We start from the raw sequence: 24,681 nt of genomic DNA, 5'->3' as shown, positions 1-24,681 counted from the left end.
AAACCTCCATATAGAAATGTGACTAGAGAGAGGGGAGGGACACCTTCCTGAGAGTGGTTCTCACTAAGAGGGCGCTGGACTCTAGAAGAACCTTGATACTCCCAAGTACATTGAAGAATATCCAACATGGTCTGATTGTACCCTTGAAATAATTATGGAATGCATTTCACTGATGCTATAAAACAAAGTCACATATCAATTTTTAAAAGTTCCATATTTATCTGAAAGAAATGCAATGTCCTGGCTTTACACATGTAAATATTGGTTCATCTTCAAAGTCATGATGCATTTTTGCATAGAAAAAGAGAAAAATACATCATGACTTTTCTGACAAGCCTATATCTTGCTTATTCTCAAATGTGTGCCTTCACCACAGCGTAATAGCATAGCATTTCATCTATTATTTCTGTTAGGTGATTTCAAACATAAAGGGTCAATGAGGCCTAGTTAAAATATATTGGGATTGTTTTTATTTGATTTGGTTTTCAGTATTTTCCTTCAGCTATCCTTATGATGTTAACTGGTCGTCTGCTCATTTCTGGGTACTGTGTACACATTAGGGATTTTAAAGAAGTGGAAAATGTTACAACCTATCAATGGTGGCCCTGCAAATGTCAGGAGGCTTTAATAGATCTGAGTATAAAAAGTAAATAAAAAACTAAGTCAGTTATCCAGGTACGTTTCAGCCAAAAGAATGGCTTTACTTACACTGTATAGTTATTTACAAGAGAATAGTATTGTTGGTTTGTGAACTTAGAATAATTCCATAATTTTTCCCCCACATGAGTAGATGTAGCCGTTGTAGCCATCTGCTTTGCAATGTTGTAGTCAGAGCTTCTTAGCCCTGAACTCATTTCTTCAGGGGACTTTTGAAGATTTACAAAACCGTGTCTATTTTCCAAACTGTAAGCGGCAATTGCTTTGCCTGTGCAGATATGAAGATTCAAATCTCTTTCTGCAAAATATCTCTTTAAAATATTCAATTGTTTGATTTATCAACTGGTCTAACTACCAGTATTCCTTTTATTACATTAAACAGATTTATGTTTCAAAGCAGGAGAAAAAAAGCATCAAGGAAAAAGCCAATAAGATGTTGTTACTTCAATATGTTCATAAACCATGCTGAAATATTACATTAAAAAGCCGCTTTGAGTAAACAAGCTATATTCATGATAATGAAAGACCACCTTTGCATGGGATATTGCTAATGAATCAATAAGCTGCATATATGCATAGAGAATACTGTGAAACCTGTCCATTAAGATGCTACAAAGAAACAACAGTGCAAAATCTTAAACAAAACTATTAACTAAGTGTAGCTGCACAAATTCCTCCAATCCAGATCCCAGCACATTATATAGTACAATTTTTGTCATCCTTGTAAGACAATCAAAATGAGCACAGTTTTCTCTAAGGTAGTGCCAGACATTACAATGCTAATTTTCAGAAAATGAAAGTCCGACTCTGGAGATGGGTGTTTGTAAAGAAGGTGAGAAATATCTGAGCAGAGAAGTGTGGGAACACCAATTGCATTTTGAAAATTTGTTCAGAAGTTGAGACTGAACAGAAATGCACCTCTGGTTGGATAGAGATGGAAAGAAATACAAGCCTGATTGTTACGGCTTTTAATGCAGATTAGGTCAAATCAATGGTAATACGTTTAGGAGAAACTTCAGCAAAAAAAAAAAAAAAAAAAAAGAAAAAAAATGAAACTTAGAGGCTAATGAGAAGTGTGGGAACACCAATTGCATTTTGAAAATTTGTTCAGAAGTTGAGACTGAACAGAAATGCACCTCTGGTTGGATAGAGATGGAAAGAAATACAAGCCTGATTGTTACGGCTTTTAATGCAGATTAGGTCAAATCAATGGTAATACGTTTAGGAGAAACTTCAGCAAAAAAAAAAAAAAAAAAGTAAGAAAATGATCCTTAGAGTCTATTAAATTTCATTGAGGCTATGATACTCCTCTCTCTAACATCAACATTTTTTCCAAAGGGAAATAACACATATAGAAGTATCCATCACTTTATATGAGCATTTAAAAATACCCTTCATTACTATTACTCGGTGTAGAACTGTCATCATCATTTTCACTGTGCTTTCTATTTAGACTCTGTTGAAAAACGAGATGCACAGTTACCATGAAAACAATGGTTATGGTTTCTTTGAGATAAAAAAAGTCCATTCTTGTCCCTTTTTGCCCTGGATATTAACAGTATTTCCCAAAGTAAACAAGTGCATGGATTTGGGATTTAGCTACTCATAGAATGCACCCACGTTTTTCCCATAATCTGGACATTTTACTTCTCCTACTTATGGAACATTTAAAATCTGATCTCCTATTTATGTGTAGCTGCCTGAGAACACAAAGCTCCTTCTTACCTGTGTGGTAAAACTTCCCTGAAAATCCAAGGTTGAAGGTAAAATTTGCAACCTGAGTGCGCAGTAAATTTTGAGTCTCTAGTAATGCCTGAAATAAATAAGAGATTAACATGATTTTAGAAAAATAAATATGAAGCTTTGGGATGCCTCATTTGCAAATGTGTGTGCACCAGCAAAACAAAGTAATATGAGCTTTGTTGCTTTTGGGGTTTTTAATGGTCACTATTATGTAGTATTCATATTTCAGGTATGATAATTACTGTTGTTATTATTTTTATTCAAGGTTACCAGATTATAAAACAGTTACTTCCTAAGCACATTAGGCATTGCTGAGAAGGAATTTTCCAACTGCACAACACTGAAATCATTTTTATTTCTGTGTGAGACATTTCTTGAATTTCTGATGATGATACTTCCTCTCCTCGGGGAACTTTTTCAGGATTGTTGAATGTAGTCAAGTCCTGTATTTATTGGGAAGGAACAGGAGGAGAACTTTTGTTGGGATGGCAATTTAGTATTTTATTTAACTGTGTTGTCTCCCCCATCATTTTTCAAGACATAATTATGAGTTAAAAGTCTCGATTTTTACTTTAAGAATTAAAGAACCAAGTGTATTTTATAAAGCACTCCCATGATCTTGATTGGCTGGAAGGTTGTGGGAAGGATTAAGACCCGGGGAAACCCTGTTCAAGGGCACTTGCCTTGCTCTCTCTCTGTCTCCCCAAAACAGAAAGCAAAACAAAACAAAGTAAAGAAAATAAATTTTTAAAAGTTGAAAAAATGATCAAACAGAATACTATAAAGAGTATGAGGTTTTATGTATATATATGTACATATATTATATATATATATACACACACATATATATTGATTGATAATACATAAATATATAGATACAGTCTCTAGAAGACAGGATCTCACTCTGTTTTTCAGACTTTCCTCTAACTTGTGATCCTCTGACTTCAACCTCATGAGTAGATGGATTTAAAGACAGAAATAAAGTCTTTTGAACTAATTGACTTTATTGATAAATGCTATGGATTATAGCCATAAAATAAGAATATTATGGGGGCAGCAAGTGGCATGGTGGCAAAGGTGCTGGACTCCCACATGGCCAACTGCAGTTCATGTCCTGGACCTGGTGGCTCGCTTTCTCACGTTCTCTCTCTATCTCTCTCTCTGTCTCTATGGCAAATATACAAAAGTAAATTAAAATGGTAATAATAATAAAATTAAAATAATTATTTTTAAAAAAGAATATAATTTTTTTTCTTAGTGAGTTCCTTTATCTGTTTTCCCCCTTTGTTCAACACACAATCCCTGAGCCTCTATCTCTTGATTTAAAAAAATTCTCCTCACCACTTTAACCTCAACCATTCAATGTTCTTGAAATAATTCTTTATTCTGCATTTATTTATCTACTATCCATTTTTAAATTCAACTAGAATTTATTATAGATAAATAGACTGTTGGGTTTCATAAACATGATCCCTATAACCTTGGAGGCCATGTGGAAGATCAGGGCCAGTTCCCAGAGCACCATGTACATTGCAGAGTGCACAGACATGCCCATGATATTGGCTAGCTGAAAGACTTGGGGGAAATCACAACACGATTTCCTCTTGGAGGTCGGTCCTTCTCTCTGCCATGAGATAAATAAACAAGTAAAAATTAACAATCTATTTTTCCTCAATCAAATAGCCACTACCTTAGGCAAGCCCTCATTACGTTTTCTTTTGGCCTTTAAAATGCTATAATCTCCAATAATGCTCCTGCCATCCATGTCCAACTTGCTCTACTCAACACTCTGCAATCATGTAAACATCTCCAAAGTGGTCAGTGCACTGTACCCTCGAGTCCAGAAGGTCTATTCTATTGTTGACTCAACTTTTGTCAGTTATTTCACTTCTTGAATTCTTTCTCTGTGAAATAAGATAATATTGAACACTGAATTCATGTTATTGGCATGAGGATTTTGCATTGTATGAGACAGGTGTTTAACTAAATGGCTGGTTCATAATAAGAGCTCCATACATACTGCACTGAGTACTGAACCTACCATCAATTAGGCATCCCCATCAATCAGGCATCCTTGGTGCCTTCACACATATAATTAAGAGACATTCATTGCTGCTTTCACCAAATCACCCTGTCATTTGGTTAACCTGAACTATCTCTACCCTCCTACATTTCTCCAAGATGGTCCTCACTCATTCCCTAGAAAAAGGCTACTATGCTCCCCAAACCCATCTAGTCTTAAAATCTCTGCCCACGTTCCACCTTTCTGAATGAAATCTTCTCTGATACTTCAAAGCCTTTTCTTTTCTCATCTTACTAATTATTTTAAAACATACATCATTCCTATTTTATTGCATCCACTGTGAATCTTATCTATTTTTCTAGTCTATAAGGACCTATCTGTTCACCCAATATTATTATTTTTACATATCCCTTCTTGCTAAATATATTTTTATGTATGTGAAAGTTATTCAAAGTATAATGGAAGCACATATGAATGCACAGTATTAAATTGAATTTGCTTTATTTTTTTCTCTTTAAATATTGATCATAATTCATGATTTATATATAATCATTACATATCATTGTAGAGTACTGAATGGTCTCTAAAAGCATGTATGTAGTGTGCAATAAACAAGCAGAGTTTGTAAACATATGCACCACCTTCAACATTTAACATTATGTTGTGAACATTCAAAACCCACTCAAACACACTCAAGATAGTTATTCTGCAAGTATGTACTAAATTACTGGTGATCTTCTTTACTGTGAGATACAATTCTAAAGAAAAACATATTGATCTAAAATCAGACAACAAAAGATCTCATAAATTAACAAAGATAATCTTAACATAGCCAGTAAAAGAAGAATTTGTAATGACCATGTAGAGGACTGGGGAACATAAGAGTTCAAAAACTTAAAAAAAAAAAAAAAAAAAAAAAAAAACATGATATGATATAAATCATTGGTCCAGTTTGTGATAAGTAAAATTGTACATAATAGCTCATTAGGAAGAGAGAGGAAAAGAACACTTTTACTCACACATTGAGTTCTTAGAGGACCATTGTACTATACTGTGCATAAAGAAATGTCTTTGAAAAAGCAAAAACAAAAACAAAAAATATTGGAAAGAGAAGTTGAGAAACAAAGACATGCTAAAGTCAGAGATTTGGTGATTTATAGGCTTTACAAAATTTTTGATTTTAGCCTTTTTAAAATTAATTCCAAAGAAAGACTCAGTTATTTGTAAAATTTTGGACTTTTTCTATATTATCTACTTTAATACAGTGCATAATGGTTATAATGAATATATAAATTGAAACCTTGTCCATCAAATAATTGGTGGATTTGTACTTAAATCTATTTATGTAAAATATACTTGAATATATATTTTTAGCATTTTAGTTGGGAAATGTAGTCCCAACTTTCAACGTTATCAATATGCATGTACATATCTCTTTTTCTAGTTGTTTTGTTTTTCTCTTACTTCTATTTGTTTCCCTTTACCTTTCCTGGTATAATAGTCACTTAAATATTTTCTAAAAAGTCAGTTTTTTTGTGAATTCTTTCAGCATTTATCTTGGAAAGATTTTCTTTCTCCTTTCCATGTGAAGGATCATCTTGCTGGGTATATTACTCTTGGCTAAAATTACTTTTCTTCCAGAATTTTAAGTATATCTTCCATTCTTTCCTTACCTGAATTGTTTTGGTTGAGAGATCTGGTGTTAGTCTAATATGGTAACCTTTGTAAATAACTTGACATTTCTCTCTTGACATTTTTAGAATATTGTCTTTGTCTTTGATTTTTACCAAGATGGCTATGATACATCTTAGAGAAGACAGTCTTATATTGATTGGTGTCCTTTATATTTCTTAGATTTGGATGTCCAAGTGCCTCTCTAAATTTAGAAAATTTTCAAGCTAATTTACCATGAAAGATGTTTTTTATGTCTTTACCTGTCTCTTTGCCCTTTGGAATACCTATTATGCGAAACTTAGCTGTTAAGTGGTATCTGGGATTTCCCATGTATTGTCCTCATTTTTAATGGCTGGCTGGACAAATCAGAAGTTTTGTTTTCATGGTCAGAAATTCTTTCTTATCCATAGTCTAATTTGCTGTTAACACTTTCAGGGGAGATTTTGATTTCCTGAATTATATCCTTTATCTACAGAAATTGTTTGATTCTTTTTTAGTGTGTCTTTCTCTTTATAGAATTCCTCCTTCAGGTCATGAAAGGATTTTCTCATGCCCTACAATTGATTTTGTGTTTTCTTTTGCATCTCATTGAGTTTTGTTACAATGAATATTCTGAATTCTTTTTCTGACATTTCTGTGATCTCTTATGTTTTATCCATTGTTATGGTCTGTTGATGGAGATTGGATTGCCTCCTATTTCTTGGGACTTTGCATTGATTTTTAGTCATCTGATGATATACTCACATCTTTCTACTTCTTTGGAGAATGTTTCTGTAGCTGTGTGTTCTTGCACTTCCCTATGATATGTGTAAGCTCTATGTCCATTTCCCTTCTCTTCTATGGTGAGAATGTGGAATCCACAGTAGGAGTTTGGGGTTCAGGTTTTCAGAAGGGAGTTTCTCTCTTTTTACTGCTAAGGCATTTAGAGGGAACAAATTCCTCCAGAGTCTCTTATTTTCTGCTGTTTGGTTCTTGTATACCCAAACCTAATAGCTCCCAATATGAATGGAATTTGAGCTGATAGGTAGAACAGAAGGTGGTAGGCCACTTCCTGCAGCACTTGTGTGCCTTGAGGATGGGAGAGCCACTTCTCCACCACAGTAGGCTGGTGGGGTCCCTGTTGATGAGCTTGAGCCAAGGAGATTTGCATGGGCCTCTCTATTTACTTTTCTCTCTTCCAGTTTTATTTATTTTCATTAGTAACATTTTGTTTTTCAGGAGTAAATGATAAACATGGCTAATGTTCCCTACTACAAAAGAATATCAAAACAATGTGGATAGAATCTAACACTAACATGTTTTATAGCAGGCATATTTTATAGCCGATAGTGTAGGTGTCCTATGAAAGCAATCACACAAAGGCAAGAGAAGACAGATTTTTTTTTTCCCTTACTGGTGCTAATTAGCTATATAAAGAATTTGACAGACCTTTTTATTGTGGAAATAAATAGATCTGTATAATCACAGTATTCTAATAAGTAATCTGGATTAACATGGAATTAAAAATGAAAAATTTTATAAACTAAAACAGAAAAGAGAGCTAAAAAAATATTACAAAGTTCCAAGATTTCCTATTGTATATGTCCTTTGGTTTTCAGAATTCATAAAAAGGATGTTTCCATGCCTTTCCATGATAAAACAAGAAAGAAATCAATAATAAATGCACAGAGAATCAATCCAATTTTTAAAACTAAAAATTAGAAATAAGCTTAAAGAGAAAAGTGTTAAACAATGAAAATTAAGAAAAAGTAGAAAACAAATAAAAATTAAAATACGATAAAAGGAGCCAGTAGGTGCTGGTTAAAGCACTAGATTTCCACATGGCCGGCTGTGTTTTGAATTCTGGACACATGTCTTAATAAATAAATAAATAATAAATGTTTAAAAAATAATTAACTTAAAAATAACAATTATTTGTGCATTTTAAAAATGACCAGAAATCAATCTAAAATGTGAAAAGAAATATTAGACCAAGAAAAATACAAATATTAAGTTAAAAATAAAGCATACTAAGACTTTTAACACAAAAGTACTTATTTTGGAAAAATCTTGTCAATGAACTAGAAATAATGTGCCTCAATTTGAAATATAAATCAAATAGCAAAGTACAGGAAATAGCATGTATCTGTAAATACAGTTTTTAAATATCTGAATATTTTATGAGGAGATTTATCTAACTTTTGAAAATGTATGTAAAATAAAATATAGTTAGAATTTAGGCAGTAAACACCATTTACTGTCTTCAATAATTTGCATGTCATATAAAATAAATACAAATAACTGAATTTCTCCATTGCATTGTTTATGGATGTTAAATGAAATAAAGATATAGCTTAGGTAAGAAAAGGCAACAATTCATTATTTTAATAAACATTAGTTGCATTCATTCAATGCTCTTAATACTTTATTCCTCAGTATTTAATAAAGCAAGTCAGCTTGCTGTTCAAACTGAAAGTGTATACAATTTTTGGAAGAGAGAGCCAAATGTTAAATTCAGAGGGATTACTTAAAATGTTACTGATTAAGTTTGTCATGGGTACCAGGAATCTCTGTTTCATCAAACACTCCAGCTAATGCAAAACATTCAAATACAAAGAGAAAAAATAAAAAAGCGATTGTTTCTATGTTACCTGTATGAATTGAATACTTGTAAAATACCTATTCCCCAACTCATCATCTGGGGATTCAGAATTGGAGAGTAGGAATCTGTTTTTTAATAAACATTACTAAAGCTCAAACTAGAGATTTTTGCCATCAAGGAACTTGAGGCAATATTGAGTTACTGTATCTGTACTAATGTCAAGAGTGGTTTCATATGTCTTAAACCATTCTGATATTTAGGTTTATACTATCAAGTTAAGCTTTCTCTAAGTATTGTTAATAAGGTATACCTATATATTTTGACATAGCTTTATATTTTCAAAATTTCAAGCCAAATTCTTCAGGGCGATAGTATTTGTTTATTTTACATTATAATCAATAGCTCAATAGACATGGTATATTATTTATCCTACTAGACAGTGTTTTGGGAATCAGAAGATGTTACTTATGTTCTATTACCTAGGTAGAAAAAGAATTTCTTCATGAAGAAATTAAATGGTTCACCCAGACAACACAAGGAGAAAGCCACAATTGACCATGCTTGTTTTAACGGTCTAACTTGAACAATATCAGGCCTCACTTGAGTTAGTTTGTGTGGCCATCCATGATGAAATGTATTTATTCTAGGTTTTTGTGCAGAGCCATGAATTTTTGTGCAGAACCTATTCATCAGCCTACAAATGAAGATGAATAGGGCTGACTCGAAATGAAAGTAAGACATATTGTTTAGATATATTTTTGTTATAGAGCATGCGTGCTTGACAAAGAGACAGAGAGATAGAAAGTGAGAAATCACCCCACAGAGGCAGATGGCCACACTGCAATCCCTTCTCTATTCTCCTCTTGTGAGATTCAAACACCAGGTCTGGGACTCAAACTGTGGTTGGCCATGTGGGAGATCAGCACCTTAACCACTAAGTCACCTGCTGACCCTGAAAGTATGAAATTTTAAAATTTAGATTTGATAGTTTCTACTTCTCTTATCTCTCTCCCTTCAGAATTTTTTTCTTTCCTTCTCTCCCTGCTACTCAACAAAGGAAACTGTCAAACATAATTTATACATTGACCAAAACTTACTATACCAATATGCTAAGTCTTCTAAGTAATTTCACATTAAACAATTTAGCTCTGACTATGAAATGGCTAAGTTAAAGAAGAATGGATGAAAGCTTCAGATAACAATCTTGAACAAGCACAGGGGTCTTTTATGGGGATAAATGTTTAGGGTGTAGGTACATACCTTCTGAAATCACAATCAACCTGAAGAAAAATCTGAGTCAAAAAAAATATCTTGGTGTTTCAAAACAATTTATCATCTTGTCTTTCCACCTATCACTTAAGTGTTTTATTTTCTTCCTTCCAGTCAGAGTCTTGAAGAGTTTGGAGCTCAGTCTTCTGTTCATATTTTCTCCTCTGCCATGGCTCACTCATTCATTCACACAATATTGGCTGAATTCCTCTCAGGTTTTAGGCACAGTTTTGGCTGCAAGTATACTGTGAACAATGGTAGGAGTCATACCTAACATTATTAAGCTTTATCTGTGTGTTGGGTAGTGAGAAACACTCTAGATGAAATATTTTTAAAATTTCCCAATGATCCTTTTATTAATCCTATTGTACAAATAGAGAAAACAAGGAACAGAGGGGTAACAAAATAAACTACACAAGATTATGGAGTCAGAACATGCCTGAAAAATAAAACTTACTTTTGCTGTTTTCAGCAAACGTATTTCTTTCTGACTAGCTATTTCTTCTCTACAATAGTATGACTGTGTACTTGAGACCTATGCATCAGCCCTTTTAAGAAAAACAGAGCTTAAAGCCCTATAGCAGGCCAGTTCATAATGTGGTCATACAGTTTGACTGGATTATACATATCCAACTGCACAGTTTGAGTCCCAGATCCAGCAGTTTGGAAAACACATTGGGTGCATGTTCATGCATGCCTAAAATACTGAAGGAAGGAGAGATGAAGAAGAAATTGCAGAGTGATCATTCCTGATGGGAGGAGAGTGCTTTCTCACTTTCTTTCGCTCTCTCTCTCTCTCTCTCAGGAGAGCACACATGCCCTCTGGCAAAACTGAAGCAAACAAAAAACCCTACAGCATTATTTCTTTCAAAGCTTTGTTATCCAGCATAGGTGGGTAAATTTCAGAAGCTAACTGTACATATGATATATACGTGGGCAAGGGGAGACAGCTCATGCCCAAGGAGTGTTTTCTGAATATTGGAACAGTAAACATCAGTGCTGAAGAAAGATACTGCAAAGAGAAGAGAAAAATTAAAAATTTGTTTGACCTTGTAAAATAATATTAAATCGTGTCACGTAAAGAAAGCGTTTGCATTTTCTGCTTGATTATCAGGGAGCACAAAGAAGGTGATATAAATCATTAAATTTGAAGTGCATTTATAGTGCTGTAAATTTTCATTTGATTGCATCAGCAAAACACTCCATGTGTATTTCAGTCTCTTCCTAGTGACCGTGGGTGAATGAATACCATACCCTAAACTGAGTTACTGGAGAGTGCTCTGGGCATCTCTGAGACTACAGAATTCTAAGCCACTGACCTTGTCCATTCTGAGAAAACGTGAGATGGGCCTCTGCTTCTGCTTTCTGGTGCTTTTCATGGAGTCAAAAAAATGTATTTAAGAAGGGCGAATTGCTGTTCAGTTCTAGTCATTCCCAAGTTCACTTTCAACTGTGAAGTGAGTGACTGTGTTCTGTATTTCTGTTCAAATATTTCTCATGCTCTACCTCATCGATTGGAATGCTGAATCAATACGTAAATTAGATTCAAATATGAGCTCACAATGAGCTTTCGTATAGTATTATTTAGGTCACTGGCATTCTTTGTTTAAGTTAGTTCTACTAAGTATGGCTAGCAATTATAGTTCTGCTCTCAAGTCTCCATTGTGACCTACAAGATTTTTAGAGTTGTAAAAAGCTAAATATATATTGCAACTTTGAGTTCATTGTTGTAGCATGATCATCTGCCTAAAAGCTTTTTGAAAACCAGTAACAAAAATGACTGCTTATGTTTTTCCAGGCTCAAGTATTTAAGTAAATATTAATGGGATAGATCTAGTTTATGTTTAGAATTTCTTTGAGGATCATGGAATGAAACCAGTTGTGAACACAATGAGCAAAATTTGCTTCAGTTATAATAAGGAGTTAAGTAACTAAGATAAACATACATGTGTACACATAGCATGGACAAAACTGCAAAATCAAAACCTTTGTTGGGTGAGAGTAAGAGTCAGATAGTGTAACTCAAAATGTTTCTAGGGATTCTCAGTAAAGATCTACACTGAATAAGTCTAAGATGTCTTAGAGTTAGGTTGGAAGTTTAAAATTTAACTTGAATCCCTACCATTATCCTGGCTCTTATGTAGAAAGGGCAATTTGATAGAAATATATTACATTGTTTATGAAAGTTCCAGAGTAGGTAGGAGTTCATCAGTACCTCCAGAATTGACTTCAGGTCTTCAAAGTATGGAGATCGGGGCTCTCTGCCATATTGAGTCATCCTATACAATTAAGCTGTATTAGAGTGGATAACCAGTGGAACAGGTTTCTTTTTTCTTTTTAGGAAATAATTTGTACTTGCTCCATCTTAACATTCTCCATAATTAATCGACCAGAAATGTGCTCTTTTAGGAACAACATTTATAAATGACTAATCCTTGGGAGGTTGAGGTGCTTTCTGGGTCGTGCCATCCTCCATTGGCTACAGTTTCCTATTTATTAAATGCAATGCAAGTAGCAAACTAAGAGCTGTGACTTTATATGAAATGTGATTCTGCGTATGCATTGTCATAAAATCACATCAGCTCTCTGCAAGTGATTTGTACAAAGGAGTATTTTTCTATTATTCCAGGATTTGCTATCATTAATGAGATTCATATCAAGACCAGTTTCTCAATATTATGTATTTCTGAAATTCATTTAAAACAGAAATGACTTATTTATTTTGTTTTGCTACAGAGTGCATGTGCTTGCCAGAGAGAGACAGAGGGAGAGAGAGAGAGAGAGAGAGAAAGTGTGAGAAAGTATCCCCCAGGGGGGTTGGCCATGCCACAGCGCTTCTCCTTCACACTTCCTTTGGAATTTTTTGGGCATGCACATGTGCCTGGCATCTTTCTTAAGTTACCAGGTCCAAGACTTGAACCACACACTCAGCCATGTAGGGTCCAGCAGCCTTAAGCACCATACACCTGGCTAGTTCTAGGAATTACCCTTTAGATTAGTATTGTATATTTATATTCTACAAGTGAAAATGTTACTGTCTTTTATATTTATAGCAATAAAAATTTCAAGTTCATCTTATTGAATATGAATAAATGTGGACTAGTTTAAATTTTCTTTGGGGACTGTTTATGTTACAATCCTTCCTCCAATTTTCCATCCAGTCAAGATCTTGAAAATGTGCATGTAACTAGCATGTCATGCAAGTCACAGGGACTGGAACTTAAAACCTGGTTGGCCACGAGGGAGCATCTCTACGAAGCACTTTACTGCTGTGCTTTAGGACCATCCCTGAGGCATACAGTTTAAAATGTGTGTCTCAAAAATCTCTTCCAAAGACCAAATATAAAATCATGAGTTAATTTATATGCATTTTTGGTGTGAAGACTTATTTCTTATTTTAAATATAGTAGAAGTTTTTTTTTTTTAATTACATTTGCAATAGGATAAACACAACGTCTATTTTTAGGTTTTAGTATAAATATGAAAAATATCATGATTCCTCTAGAACCATGGCTGCTACAGAAATCATAACAAAAGCACAATAACAACCATGGTTTAGCATAGCTTACAATGGATTTTTTTTTCCTGTACTTGGTGGACAAATCATCTTACAGAAGTCTCTATCTTTGGTGAAAATTTTAGAGAGTCAAAAATAAAACTGATGAGGTCTTCTCATCACCTTCTCAAGCTAAATCCTATTTAAAGCTTAATTACAATTCACAAATTACAAAACAGGCTCGATATCACCTGATAAACACCTACTAGTCTACCAACTCTGCTTCCCTGTAAGTAAAGAGGAACTAAGTGAGAAACTCCTAAAAGTGAACAACAAAAATAAAAATACATTAGTGGTAACACTTTCCACAGCAGCTTTCATTTCCTAAACAATAACAACAAAGGATAACATTCAAAATATTTTCTATGTGAATAGTATCCTTTGGAGCTCTGTGACTGACATTGTCTCCTCACCTTTTACGTTTTTACAAAATTTCACTGTAATTTGACTTTAAGAAAGTCTCCTGATGTTACTGTACTTGTGTATTAAAAAAAATATTTTAAGTAGTTAAGAGTTCAGCTGTAGGTACTGAAGATTTGGCTTTGAACAAAACAAAATCCTTTGGTTAGCAGTTCACATTCTAGTGAGTAAGGCAGAAAATAAACAGATTATGAATATGGCAAGATATGTTGAATGGAATAGGAAGACATTGGAGTGTTTCAAGCAGAGAAATAATGTTCATAATTCACATCCTAACTATCTGGCCCAGTGTATGAAGAATTGGGTCATGAGATGATGAGTATGGAAGAGGAAAATACTTAGAGGAGAAAACTAGTAACTTAATTTTAAAATGAGTGGTTTGGAGTTTATTACAAAGTAGAAGGAAAGTGGGTAGATTTGAGTAATAGTTGGAAGATGTAGGTTCTATGATTTTAACAATCATGATGGGTTGAATGCAGGTTATGAGAGAATTGACCGTGGTGTATGACAGCTTCTGGATTTGTTCACAGATTTTGAATACTAGATATACATTGTTTGGAAATTTTGAACTACCTTTGTATCTCCAGGAGTGAAGTATCTCTTTAAAATTTCCAGTGTATCAGTTAGTGACTTGATTTTATCCAAATATACCTGGTGTTCTTAATATATTAAATTTTTTGGCCCCAAACAATATTTTTTTTCTTTTTATGGTTTCATAAGTGCTCAAGAAGTATAGAAAGAAGGCAGGCTTGCTCAGATAGTAAGAAGGGAAAATGATGGAGTGAATTAAATAGTTAAAATACTGCTACAATACTTTTTATTTTTCTCTCAGAAGTATATTACATTCAAGTGAATTGCAGAAGTAAAATCATATTGAAACAGAGGTTTGATCTTATTTAAGGAATCTGAAATAACAGAGAATAGAAAGTATATTATTACTGATCTTTTTATGTAAATATTTAAATATAGACATTAGACATTAAAAAGAATTTATAGTTTCATTTCGTTTACTGAGCTGTTGAAATAAAGCTCTTAATTATTGTTTTACTAACTGGTTCATTTAGTACTACCAAAAAAAACTCCTATAAAGTATTAGAATTGGTCGAATCAAAATCCTTCTTACTTCTGCAAAATATAGTGACTGTTTAAAATAAGTTTTTAAAGAATTTAGTTCCCATAAGCTATTTCATCTACTATAAAAATGTTTCATTAACTGATTCGATAGTTTGACCTTGCAAACATCTCTCACCTTGAGCCACAGATGGAATAAAGTCTCTTTGAAAAACCTTACATTCCACATTATGACATTAATCTCTAGAATTACCTTTAGAGATTTTGAGTTGTCTTTATTTTTCCTAATTGCTCCATCTATTAAGCCAGACTGATATTTTTCTACAATATCCTTTTTAATTACTAACATATACCTCATTTACATAATATACTTTTTGGGGCAATTTCTATGCTAACATTTCATGGCTAATAGGAAGCAATTTGCTTTCCTTTATTAAGTGCATTAAAACTTCATGCCCCAGACATCATTGACGGTAAACATTTGATTCTGCTCAAATATAATGCACTGAGGCATTTTGCAATGCCATATTTCGTTTATTTATGTGCTGTGTTCTGCATTGTTAGCTGCTAATGAGACTTCAACTCTTATTGCTCTAAGGCCTGAACACTAACCTCATTTTAATGAGTTCATTATTTGCTGTCTTCTGAAAGGAAGACAACAAATTTTCCTTTTAATTAAAGGTCAAAACACCTCTGGCAAAGGAAAGGAAAGAGGTTATCAAATCCTACAAGAAACTGAAGGATAGCTCTTTCAGATTTCTAAGCTAAACAGACGGAGGTAGGCTGTGGTTTTTCAAGAATGCCGGCAATCAATCTCTAGAGACCAAGGTGCATCTAAATTTAAGACAAATGAAAACACTACAACGTGATTGCTAATGTGCCTGAGAGTTGTAAAAAATGAAAGTCAGCCAAAGTAATTAAAGAGGCTTTACTCCTAACCAAAAGGGCCATGTGGATCAATACCTCTGCAGGAGCAAGATTCCTCTTTTGCATGACGAATGAGCTTTGGGGTGGAGAGAACAGATGCCATATTTAATTGAGCCAAGAAAAACTATTCTCAAGTATTTTATCTGAGTAAGTGAGGCAAAGACAAATCAACGTTTTGCGGGGAACTATTTTTAATAAGGTAAAGGATGTGTTGACCGGGCATGAGATATAAGGATACATTTATTCAGATAGAACAACCTGCCAAACTGTGACATCTTAGAAATGTTAGTTGTTATTTGCATTTGCAGGCAATGCATGCCTCTAACCACGGGAGAAAGGGGAATTTCAACCATACATTGTCTTGTCATAACAGGTAGTGTGAGCAACTGGCTACTCAGATAAAGGGCACTACAAATGAAATCAAGAGATTTGAGTATTTGCACTTAACGAATAATGAGTTAAATTACAAACAAAAACATTTTAATTTTTCTCTGATGACAGATACATTCTACATATGTATTATTTGGCTCTGGTACACAGCTTTCTAATTAAGATTTAAATTTCTAAGGGACCGGCAGGTGGCATGGTGGTTAAAGGTGCTGGACTCCGACATGGCTGACCATGGTTCAAGTCTTGGACCCAGTTGCTTGTTTTCTCACTTTCTCTCTCTGTCTCTCTCTCTCTTTGGTCAAATTAAGTAATAATGATAATAAATAAAGTTAAAGAAAATAACTTACTAAGAGTATTTATTTATTTATTTTTTTGGAGAGGTTTTTGCTATAGGGTGTGTGCGCTCGCCAGACAGTGAGAGTCATAGAGACAGAAAGTGAGAAATCACCCCCCAGAGGGGATGGTCACGCTGCAGTCCCTTCTCCTCCATTCTCCTCTCAGGATCTTGGGCACGCACCCACACGCGCCTGGTGTGAGTTTTAAGCCACTGGGACCGGGACGCGAACCACGGTTGACTACGTGGGAATCCAGCGACATAGCCAGTACGCTAACTGCTGGTTCCTACTAAGAATATTTAAATTGTTAATAATATTTTTTATTTTGTATTTCTTTAACAATGTATATTTTTACATGTGAAATCTACCATGTGCTTTTTAATGTTTATAGCATTATTCTTAGATTATATAACTGATCATTTGTTAAGAATGATTTTATTTAACTTTATTTATTTATCTTTAAAAATTCGGGGAACCAGCAGTTAGCGTAATGGCTATGTCGCTGGACTTCCACGTAGTCGACCACGGTTCACGTCCCGGACCCGGTGGCTTAAAACTCACGCCGGGCGCGTGTGCGTGCGTGCCCAAGATTCCGAGAGGAGAATGGAGGAGAAGGGATTGCGGCGTGACCATCCCCCCTGGGGGGTGATTTCTCGCTTTCTGTCTCTATGTCTCTTTCTGTCTGTCTGGCGAGCGCACGCGCCCTACAGTGAAAATCTCTCCAAAAAAAAAAAATTTGATCAGAGAGGGACAGAGAGAGAGAGGGAGAGTGAGAAAGCAAGCCACTAGGTCTGGGACTCAAACCACAGTCGGCCATGTGGGAGTCCAGTGCCTTTAATCACCATGCCACCTGCTGGCCCCTATATAATTGATAATTTAAAAAATATATTTTTCCCGATCTTTCATGTGAGACAGAAAGAAAAAGAAGGAAACAGGGACCTACAACAAGGTCTTGTCATCTGGCTGTCTTCTCCTCCCATTCCAACCACAGCCACACCCACAGTCCAGCCCAGGGGGCGGAGGCTGACCTGAGATCTGGGCTTAGAACCTTCCTGTTAGACCCTACTGTCTGGACCCTTGTATTGGGCATGTATTTTTTCTTGAGTAAATTGTTAATTCACAGAAAATTGCAAAGAGTTCCCATATACCCAATACCCATTGCATCTTACATTAGTGTGGTATTTTGTCATAATTAATGAACTATTTCATTATTATTAGCTAAATCCCATATATTCATTTTTCCCTCAGCTTTTACCTATTATTTTTGTTCCAAGATTCCATTGGAACAACGCAGTTAGAAATTTTCTATCTCCTTAGGGCAGTCTTAGCTTTAAAATTCACAGGTTTTTTTGTTTTTGTTTTTGTTTTTTTAATTTTTGCTATAGGGCACATGATCTTGCAAAAGAGACAGAGAGAGAGACAGAGAGACAGAAAGTGAAAAATCACCCCTCAGGGGGCATGATCATGCCATAATTCCTTCTCCTCTGTTCTCCTCTTGGGATTTTGAGCATGCATGCACACAGGCCCAACATAAATATAAGCTGCCAGGTCTGAGACTCGAACCATGGTCAACTATGTGGAAGTATGGTGACCTAAGCATTACGCCATCTGCTGGACATTTTTAATTTTAAAATTTTACCTTTAGTGCAGTTTTAGGTTGACAGAAAAATTAAAATTAAAATATTAAACAGCATGTAGAGACTTCCCATATAATCTCCTATTTCCAAAGTCCCCTATTGTTAAGATTTTTCATGATTGTGGTTCATTTGCTGTAATTGATGATGAAAACTACTGACACATTATTATTAAGTCAATTCCATAGCAGACATTATGGTTCAATGTTTCTGTCATGTATTTTATGGTTCTGGACAAACCTAGATTGTTATATATTCCCATCGTTGCATTATACAGAATATAGACACTAGAATATATCTCGAGAATGTAGATGCTAGAACATATCTAGAATATAGATATATTGCCCTAAAAATTCCCCATGTTTAATCATCCCTTCCCTTTCCTTCAGCAACTACTGATTTTTTCACCATCTTCATGGTTTTGCCCTTTCTAGAATGTTATTTAGTTGGCATTATATAATATGAAACTTTTTAAGATAGGGATCTTTTTTTTTTTTTTTGAGAGAGATTTTCACTCTAGGGCGCGTGCGCTCGCCAGATAGACAGAGAGAGACAGAGAGACAGAAAGCGAGAAATCACCCCCAGGGGGGATGGTCACGCCGCAATCCCTTCTCCTCCATTCTCCTCTCGGGATCTTGGGCACGCACGCACACGCGCCCGGCGTGAGTTTTAAGCCACCCGGTCCAGGACGTGAACCGCGGTCGACTACGTGGGAGTCCAGCGACATAGCCATTACGCTAACTGCTGGTTCCCAAGATAGGGATCTTTTGGGACCAACAGATGGCATAATGTTTACGTCACTAGACTCCCAAGTAGTTGACCATATTTCGAGTTTCAGACCCAGCAGCTTAAAACTCACACCAGGCATGTGTGCATCTTTGCCCAAGATCCCAAAGGCACCTTTCACCTTTCTAGAATGTCTTTTAGTTGAAATTGTATAATATGGAACTTTTAAAGAGGGGCATCATTCTTTTCTGTTTTTTTTTTTTTAAATTTAAATTATTTATTTATTATTATTATTACTTAAATGTAAACAGAGAGAGATAGAGACAGAGAGAGAGGAGAAGTGAGAAAGAAAGCCACCAAGTCTGGGACTCGAACCATAGTCAGTCATGTGGGAGAGTCCAGCGTCTTAACCACTACACCACATGCTGGCCCCAATAGGCATCTTTCTTTTCAGATAGATTCTGCCATTTCCCTTTATGGCTTGATAGCACAGTTCTTTTCATTTCTGAATAATATTCCATTGTATGGATATAACATGGTCAATTTTGTATGTGTTGACCCATTGAAGAACATTTCAGTTATTTCCAAGGTTTGGCAATTATGAGCAAAGCTGCTATAAACACTTATGTACATTTCTTTTGAACAGGCATACATTTTTACCTCATGTGGGTAAATTCTAAGGGGTATATTGTTGGATTTTATAATAAGACTGTTCAACTTTGTAAGAAACTGACAAATTTGTCAAAGTGGTTGTACCATTTTGTAATTCCATTATCCATGAATGCAAGTTCTTGTTCTACATTTACACCAACTTTGGTATTGCCAGTGTTAAGGATTTTAGATGACCTAATAGGTAGCATTTTATTATTTAAATTTGCAATTCCCAAATCATACATAATGTTGAATATCTTTTCATATCATATATTTCAATATCTATTTGCCATTTGTGTATCTACTTTGGCAAGATATCTGTTCCTATATCCTGTCTACTTATCAATTGGGTTGCCTGTGTGCTTGCTGAATTTTTAGAGTTCTCTACATATTTTCATTTAAGTTCTTTATCAGATTTGTGTTGTACAAATATTTTCTCTTACTCTGTCTTGGACTTTTATTATCTTTACCATGTCTTTCAAAAGCAGAAGTTTCATGATTTTTTTTTTTTCATTTGCTGTAGGGTGTGTGCACTTACCAGAGAAAGTAAGAAAGAACCCAACAGAGGAGATGGCTCCATTTAAATCTCCTCTTGGATTTTGGGCACCTAGAATGACTTTCAAGTCATTAGGTCCAGCACTTAACCCACACAGTTGGCCACATAGGATCCAACTGTCTTAACCACCACACTACTGGCTTGCCCCAGAAGTTTTAACCAAGTTTCACCTACATATATATATTATATATATGTTTATATATATTTCTTTTCTAGATCATGCTTGCAATAAAATTAATTTATAAATTGATTCAACATAAAAGACCATTTTTTTAAATATCTGCTATGTGTTTAGCATTATGAAATGTATCAGAGATGGGTGACAAGGAAACAATATAGGGAATAATTTCTGTTTATAAACAGCTTAAGGTACTGCATCGTTAATTATAAAGAAATGATTTTCCATATTCCTTTAAACACCATTTGATGTCTTCTCTCTATATATTTAAATGAAATAAAAATTGGTCAATTAAGTCCACGTGGAAGCCAGTCAGTAAACATGACTATAAATTAACAAGGAAAAGTATCTCAGGTTAAGAGACAACAAAAAATGGCTTGAAATGTTCCCTTGGCACTATGTTCAGTTTAAATCTTTCCGAATATATGGGGGCAAAATGAAGGTGTAGAGAATAAAAAGATTTATTTCAAAAGATAAAAAGTAAAACCCCACGAAGCAGATTATACAAGTACACTATGCATAATGTCCAGTAAGTATTTTGCAATTTTCAAAGGACCTTCATGTATTATGGTATTTCATTCAACCTTCACACTTGCTCTGTGTATGGTCATATCTATTTCATCTGTGAACAATGGCAAAAGCTTGTTTTTGCTCATGGTTCCTATGGGAACTCCAGTTTCTGTGGATCGGTGGCGCCATCTACTCTCTGGTGATAAACTGAGTTGTGAGTATGTTATCTGAGACATGTATATTTTACTTAAAAAATAAAATAAAATAAAATAAAATAAAATAAAAGTCAACCCCTTAGAGATATTGCTTTTCTAATTTTGGAGTTTTATCACCTTAACTCAGGATTCCAAAGCAGATTAGTAATTCTGTTTATATTCAAAACTGATAGAGGTCAACTACATTTAAGATCTTCTTTTCTAAGAATACTGTCTCTTAGCAAATTCAAAAGAAGTTGTTAAAAGTATGATGTTGCATCTATTCCATGTCAAAAACAGTATTTAGCCCTGATATTTAGCCGAGGCTTTGATGACAACTTGTGAAAATACATTTGTGTAAGTCCCCCCCCAAATGTGCTAGTTCTCTTTATATGTGGGGTCTTCAGAAAGTTCATGAAAAATGACAATTGAAAAAGGTATGCAAGAATTTTCTTTCTTTTTTTTTTTGGTGCCACAATAAACACTTACATTAATTCCATTTTTTCCATAAAATTTTTGAAGTCCCTTTACACAAATTTTTATGTGGTAAAAAAGCATGTTCTTACTTTCATTCAATAAAATTTGTAATGATGTAATATTCACATACTTAGAACCGCTCCATGATCCCACTGGGATCCAGAAAAAATAAATGTAATCGTAATTTTCTGTGACTAGACAAAAAATATAATGAAATAAAAAAGCTGTTTAAAAGGCAGCATGGCAGAAAGACTATAATAGAAGTGACTAGATGCAAACACTTAAAGAAAACAGATTAAGGGGGGCAGCCCATGGTGCAGTGGATAAAGTCACTGGATCCCACATGACTGAGTGTGCAGTTTGAGTCCTAGACCCAGCAGCTTTGAAAACATGAATGTGCATGCCCAAACTCCTGAAAGGAAGGAGAAATGGTAACTTCATTTTTGTATCTATTCAATGCTTCATTTTTCCCCTAATGGCCTCCTTCCTAACCCTAACTAAATATATTTTAAGCTGATCTCTGAGGAAACTGTAACTTTGACCTTTTACAAACAGTACAGAAAAAAAACCTGGGAATGACAAGGGAGAACACTTTTTTTAGGAATGAGTTATTGTAAACAACATTTTTCTTCTACCATTTCTCTGTTTTTCTTGTGAGGAGAGAATTACACTGCATGCCATCCCACAATTTGAATATCTTGCTATAAAAATTGACTTCAATTTCACGTTTTTTTCATTAAGTGATACATTATCACATTTCTGTACTTTTGTGCCTGTGTAACTTCCACATAGATAGTAACTTTCTGTTGACTGGTCTTTTCTTAAATAGGCTCATCAAGAGCAGGTAGTATCTCCAAAATCTAGTAAAGTCCATTTTTAAGTGACCAGGGAAATATCACTTTACTTAAGAGTACTTTTACCATACTACTTACGTGTCAACCTTGAGTATTGAGTACTTAGAAGCATGCACATATGCTAGAAGTTGCTAGGGATTGAAAAACAGAGTGAAATAATTTCCATTCTCCTGGATAATCTCTATGAAGGAAAAGATATACTTGAGTAACTACAGTGAAAATAAACAAATTTTATCAACAAATGCAATGAAAGTTTAAAAGAAACTTTGCATTATTGCCTTGCACTAGAAAACAGGGTTGTGTCTAACTATGGGTAGATCAAAAAGTGTAACATTTGGGTGTGAGCAGAGATTTTTGGAAGGCAAGCAGGGAATCTTGTGTACTTTGGGATGATTCCTAGAAGACTTGTTTTCAATCTATACAATTAGAATCTTTGACATTAAAATTGGAATAATTTGAATTGTAGACAAATGGACCATGGCTATTACACAGTGATTGGGCATGACAAAAGAGATCTAATTTAAACTCAATTAAAATACTTAATAATAACACTTCACTGATGTGGCCATTTATATCAGCTTTTTCTTTTAACTTCAGCGTCTTTCCTCATGGGCTCCTAAACCTTCTCAGATACATAAGCTCAGTCCTTTCTCTTTTACCTCTCTCTTGATACATAAATAAACAAGTCCTATGTTTTCTTCCTCTTCCAAACATTACCATTTGTCTTTTCCTTTGAATTCATTATTTTTTTTTTTGGTTTACATTTATTCATTGTATGTCTTACAGTATAAGATATCTGTTCTCAAAGCATAAATGCATCACCTGTCAAGCAAGTCAAAGATAACACCATATACAGTAACTTTCCTTTCTTGTGTCTGTTAATTTTTTCCTGAAATCCTCTATTCCATGCCAATACCCTTAAACTCCAAGTAGATATTATTGCAATGACCTGTTTTTAAAGTTTATTTATTTCTTCCATGAGAGAGAGAGACAGAGACAGGCACCCTCAACAAGATCTTTATGCTGCAATTCACTCCTACTTTCAGCTGGTCCAGATAACGATACGGTCGGGTTCTAGGATGTGAACCCAGGACCCATGTAGGTCTGATTCCATTACTGCTGTACCAGAACCCAGAACCTAATCACTTTTATTTTTCAGATCTCTTTTGCATTTGTTGATAAAATTTGTACATGTTCACTTACTCTTCTCAGAAAGTCTAGGAAGTTCACATCGTTAGTCCCCATTTTGTAGATTAGAAAGGAATACACTCATTTGCAAAAACACTTGCACATCCATGTTTATTGCAACATTATTCCCAACTGCGAAGACATGGAATCAACCCAAATGTCCAAGAACATGAATGGAGAGAAAGACTGTGTCACATACATACTGTAGAAAACAATGAGACCCTGGCATTTGATAAAAAGTGGATGAATATGGAAGATTTACTGCTAAGCAAAGCAAGCCAGACTATGAAAGAGGCCCCAGTTAACACATACTGAACGTCTGCACTCTATGGCAGAAACTAAAAGATTGGAAGCTATAAAACTAGGTCTACTATGGCCCTACTTATCTCTGTCAGAACTTTCTAATCTACAAAATGGGGACTAACAATGTGAACTTCCTAGACTTTCTGAGAAGAGTAAGTGAACATGTACACCTGTGAATACTGTGTGGGACATCAGAAGCCTTTACTAAGCATGAATTATTGTTGCTGTTGTTATTATTGCTATCAGGCAAGTAATTCATCTGAAGTCATGAAGCCCTAGAAGGTGAGTGGGTGAGTGAGTAAGGGGGCTTTGGTGTTGGCTGTGGCTTAATCTCCTTTTGGGATATGTGAACAGATTCTTTCCTCTCCTCTAGGATATTAACTTTTTTTTTTTTTCCATTTGTCAGAGAGTGTGTACACTTGCTGGAGAAACTGAGAGAAAGAGAGAATGAGAAAATGAGAAAGTGCCCTTCAAGAGAGATGGCCATACTGCAATCTCTTCTCCTACATTCTTCTCTCAAGATTTTGAGTGCACACACACACACACACACACACACACACACACATACACACCAGGTGTGTTTTTCAAGCCAACTGGTCCAGGATTTGAACTGCATAGTCAGCCCTGTGGTATTCAGCCCCTTTAACCACCATGCTGCTGGCTGCCCCACAGAACATTAATTCTGCATATGTGATAAAACATATTTTTTTAAATAATCTGATAAAATTATTATTATTTTTTTAAAAATAGTGGCCCAATCTCTT

At 34.8% G+C, this 24,681-nt stretch overlaps 1 protein-coding gene across 1 annotated transcript in view; it reads right to left on the bottom strand.

Moving 5' to 3' along the window:
* Positions 1-24,681, bottom strand: part of NDST4 (N-deacetylase and N-sulfotransferase 4) — a 214,175-nt gene that overhangs the window by 129,360 nt on the left and 60,134 nt on the right. Inside the window, exon 2 of the mRNA XM_006162790.3 lies at positions 2,383-2,470. Coding sequence (XP_006162852.1) covers positions 2,383-2,470 — 88 coding nt within the window. The remainder of the gene's footprint in view (positions 1-2,382; positions 2,471-24,681) is intronic.

The sequence above is a fragment of the Tupaia chinensis genome, unplaced genomic scaffold, assembly GCF_000334495.1.
Source record: "Tupaia chinensis unplaced genomic scaffold, TupChi_1.0 Scaffold140548_1, whole genome shotgun sequence".
NCBI lineage: Eukaryota > Metazoa > Chordata > Mammalia > Scandentia > Tupaiidae > Tupaia > Tupaia belangeri.
The sequence above is the reverse complement of the archived record's forward strand: the minus strand, read 5'-3'. Positions and strand labels throughout refer to the sequence as shown.